The 3,656-nt window shown below is 37.9% G+C and overlaps 1 protein-coding gene across 2 annotated transcripts; it reads left to right on the forward strand.

Annotated features, from left to right (window-relative positions):
• LOC119784708 lies at positions 1–3,561 on the forward strand. Of its 2 annotated transcripts, none has more exons than XM_038286904.1 (2): positions 1–2,812; positions 2,858–3,561. In XM_038286904.1, the coding sequence occupies exons 1-2, from the start codon at positions 1,375–1,377 to the stop codon at positions 3,067–3,069; spliced, it is 1,650 nt and encodes a 549-aa protein (XP_038142832.1). In that variant the 5' UTR covers positions 1–1,374; the 3' UTR covers positions 3,070–3,561. The 2 variants fall into 2 exon arrangements, with proteins under 2 accessions (XP_038142832.1, XP_038142831.1); XM_038286903.1 differs by having other exon boundaries at positions 1–920; positions 1,096–3,561.
• The last annotated feature ends 95 nt before the right edge of the window (positions 3,562–3,656 follow it).

Raw genomic sequence — 3,656 nt, forward strand, 5'->3', positions numbered from 1 at the left:
TATCTGATTAAATAAGATATTTTACCACCCCTACAGGGGAGGGCAATAAACATCTTAAAGTATCAGAAACATAAATTCCCAGCGGGCTGGGAATAGAATTTAACTATAGAATCACAACATAAATATGGCGTCCCTGATTGCTGGGCCCATTATTTGTAACATTTATTTAGCGTACCATGCTACTGGGCTCATTGAATGTAACATTTAATTGGTGTCTCAGTTTGGTGGTCATCGAATATAACAGTTATTCTGCACATATATGAGAATAAACTTAGAGCCATTATTGAAAACCGTGTGAAAGCATTAACATCAGCTCTCACCACTCAATAATGAAATCTTAAACTCACAACTTAACAATCCAATACTAAATGTCTTAGCTTATATGAGAAGAAAATATAACCTTTGACATTCTTGGAGAATCAAAATATAGAAATTTAACAACATCTAATAACTCCAAAATATCTCTTCAGCTAGTGATAACCAACTTTACTTCAAAGCAAAACTCAGATGATTCAAATCAATCTGATCACTTTGGTCCAACTAAAACTAAAAGATTTAACTACCAAGTTAGTCTTATCGTTCGACCAAAATTTATGCACATCTATAACTAGATGCTGCCATTTGTGGTTTCAATAACCACATCCCAAAAATGAAAACTCCCAAGTTATGCTATTTCAAAGTCACCTCCAGTCCAAAATAGGTTAGATGCCTCGAAATTTAACCTAAATCCCTTTGTCTATTAGTCTAATAAGACTCCTAAACACTTATTTTATATTGTGTAGAACAAGATTTGTTGCCAGATTTAACGTAAGTTAATCTGTAGTCCTACCCGACCAAAAGGGGGTGGATTCAAATTAAATTGCTTAAAATCCCTTAAAGAAAGGTGAATCATAAGCTAAATTGCTAGTAAAACCTTAAAGGTTAAGCTTTGCGCCAAACTGCTTATAAATCCTCCGAGACAGGTAAAGCATGCGCTAAAATAGCTCATAAATCCTAAAACAAGGTATAGCATTTTTAACACTGAAAGAAAAGTGTTTCTTTGATATCACAGAAAAAGGTGAAGCATAAGCAAAATTGCTTGTAAGTCCTTAAAAGGTAAGCTTTGCGCCAAACTGCTTATAAATCCTCAGAGACAGGTAAAGCATGCGCTAAAATAGCTGGTAAATCCTAAACAAGGTGTAGCATTTCTAACACTGAAAGAAAAGTGTTTCTTTGATATCACAGGTTTAAAGATAACCTGTGACCCGTTTCTACACACATAAAAATAAGTCCTTACAATATGTGTATGTAAATATACAAGTATAGTGGGTACTGACTGGATTGTGTTCTTTTGAAATTTCTTCATAACTTGTGTTTTTGTGCCATCAGCTGAAAATGGATCCAAACATCCTCAATTCTGGGCACATCATTGACTCCATAGGCATAGAGAAACAGAAACAAATTGTTGAAAAGCTTATCCACTTATCTTCAGAAAAGCAGGATAACCTAAACAATTTTAACCTCAGCCTATGTGAAGAAAAGATTCAAGAATTAAGTAACTTAATTCAAAACCCAAATGGAAACTTTCTGATAACAGATGTACTCTGTGAGCTCACGCTACTTTATCAGCTTAAATACCAAATAAAAGCTAAACAGTACTCTGAGTTAGAAGCCAAATATCAGATGATCTGCCACAGAGTAAGTGCTGCAAACATTTTATTGTCAGGAGCTGACAAGATCAAAGACCCATGCGGCCAGACTGACCATGCCTCAGAACAAAAGGTGACCCTCCTCTCTCAGGAGCTATGCAATAAACAAAGCAAGCAGACTTTGAATCAGCAGGAGGTCACCCCAGTCGAAGGGAGAACAGTTCCTGAAGCAGATACAAAGTCTCTAAACTCTGAGTTAACACTAAATAGATCTGAAGATGTTCAAAGTCAAAGTAGTGTTGCAGACAGAGAGAAACAAGTAGATCACTTGGTAAACTCAAGCAGTTTAAAATTTTGCAAAGGACAACCATGCAAACCAATCTCTGACTCACACTCCGCTGACCGAGCATCAAGTGCCAAAGTTCACACCTTGAAAAACTCTGAGGAGAACCAGTCTCCCTTGTGTCATCAAAGGTTAGCTCAAAACCCCCCACCACTTAATGAGCAGAACCAGCTTCCTGACGGGCCAGGTCCACCGAGTGACCATAGAATTCAACAACTTGAATCCTTGGCCAAAGACATTGATATTTTTGACCCAGAAAGTCAACACTCAAACATAGCTGATTATCTGCAAGAAGTTGAGCACTGTCTGAAAGACTTGCCATTTCCTTCTTCTCATGAGAAATTGAAGCTGATTTGGAAAACAACAGCTAGAAGCGTCCATGTTTTCATAAAATCTCTTCCTCCAAAAATCAGAGAAAGTTATTCAGCTCTTTGTCAAACCTTAAGAGAAGAATATTCTGGTTACAGAGATCCGGCGTTAGCAACGCTTGAGGCATCTTTAGTTCTCCAAGGAGAACATGAAACACCCAGAGAATATTACTTTCGCTTGAGACAGGTTTATTTTGAGGGCTGCAGTTCTCCAGATATTGACGAAGAAGATCCCACATTTAAAGCATTGTTCATCCAAAATCTACATGAAAATGTACGATATGATGTAGCAATGCATTGCAGGATAGAAAACCTTTCTATTCAGGAAACTCGCAGATATGCTCAGCTTGTTTGGGAAATACGTCTCAAATCAGATAGATTTCAAAGCAAGCTTAGAGTCTTTAACCTTCAAACAAAGAACAGGACCAGAAACAGACACAGATTCAGTTCCCCAGTGGTTCACCAAGATGAAGGAATTAATTACTTGAGAGAACGAAAACCTGAACCCCCAGATAAAGGTCATAAGCCTTCACATCACAATGCAAAACCAAAGGTTTACACTGGTAAAGGGGGGTATCAACAAGCTACAGAAACAACAACAAAAGAAAACTTAGAACTGATCTGCAAAACAGTTCTTACAGAGCTACTGGCTTCTCTGACCAATCACAAAGTACTACAATTCCAAGCTAATGGTAAAACTTATCATATCCAAGAATATGATAGTTCCTGATCATTTCTAACTTACTTTAACCTGTTTAATCCTTTCTTTCTTTTGTTTCACAACTTGAGAAATGATGAAGGTTGAACAACAGCATCATGAAGGTGTTAGGAAATTTTGTTTGGAATTTATATATTTGTGTATCAGGGTCAGACGTTCCTGCCAGACCTGCTTCAACCAGATGCAAAACCTCTGGAGAAAATGAACTGTTTTATGATAAGATAGGGTCAGCTTCTGCCAGACCTGCAACAAATCATCCAGGGACAAACACTGGAGAAGATATGAACCCTAAATGAACTTTCTTCCTGCCAACAGGAACCTGACTCATCACCGCTCCAGATATCATGGCTTTATGGACTTATTTGTTGATCTGAAAACAAAGAACTGCATCTTTTATTTCCAGATCAAAAAGGGGGAATGTTATGCCATTTGCCATGATCATACTTTTTGGACAGTGGGAACCAGTGTCCATATTTCATCCTGATAGGATGACTAGAGAAGAAAACGCAGCTTTGGTGAATAACAGCTGGGGGACTTCAGCAGCCCCCCTTTTTCAGCCAAAGCAGTCACATGGAAGTCACAGAGGTGTGAAAACCTAC

This window comes from Cyprinodon tularosa, unplaced genomic scaffold (assembly GCF_016077235.1).
Source record: "Cyprinodon tularosa strain WSP-4 unplaced genomic scaffold, ASM1607723v1 ctg232, whole genome shotgun sequence".
NCBI classification, from domain to species: domain Eukaryota; kingdom Metazoa; phylum Chordata; class Actinopteri; order Cyprinodontiformes; family Cyprinodontidae; genus Cyprinodon; species Cyprinodon tularosa.

Excerpts from the sequence above, each read along its gene's own strand:
- LOC119784708 (XM_038286903.1), top strand. The coding sequence starts at position 1,375 with ATGGATCCAAACATCCTCAATTCTGGGCACATCATTGACTCCATAGGC.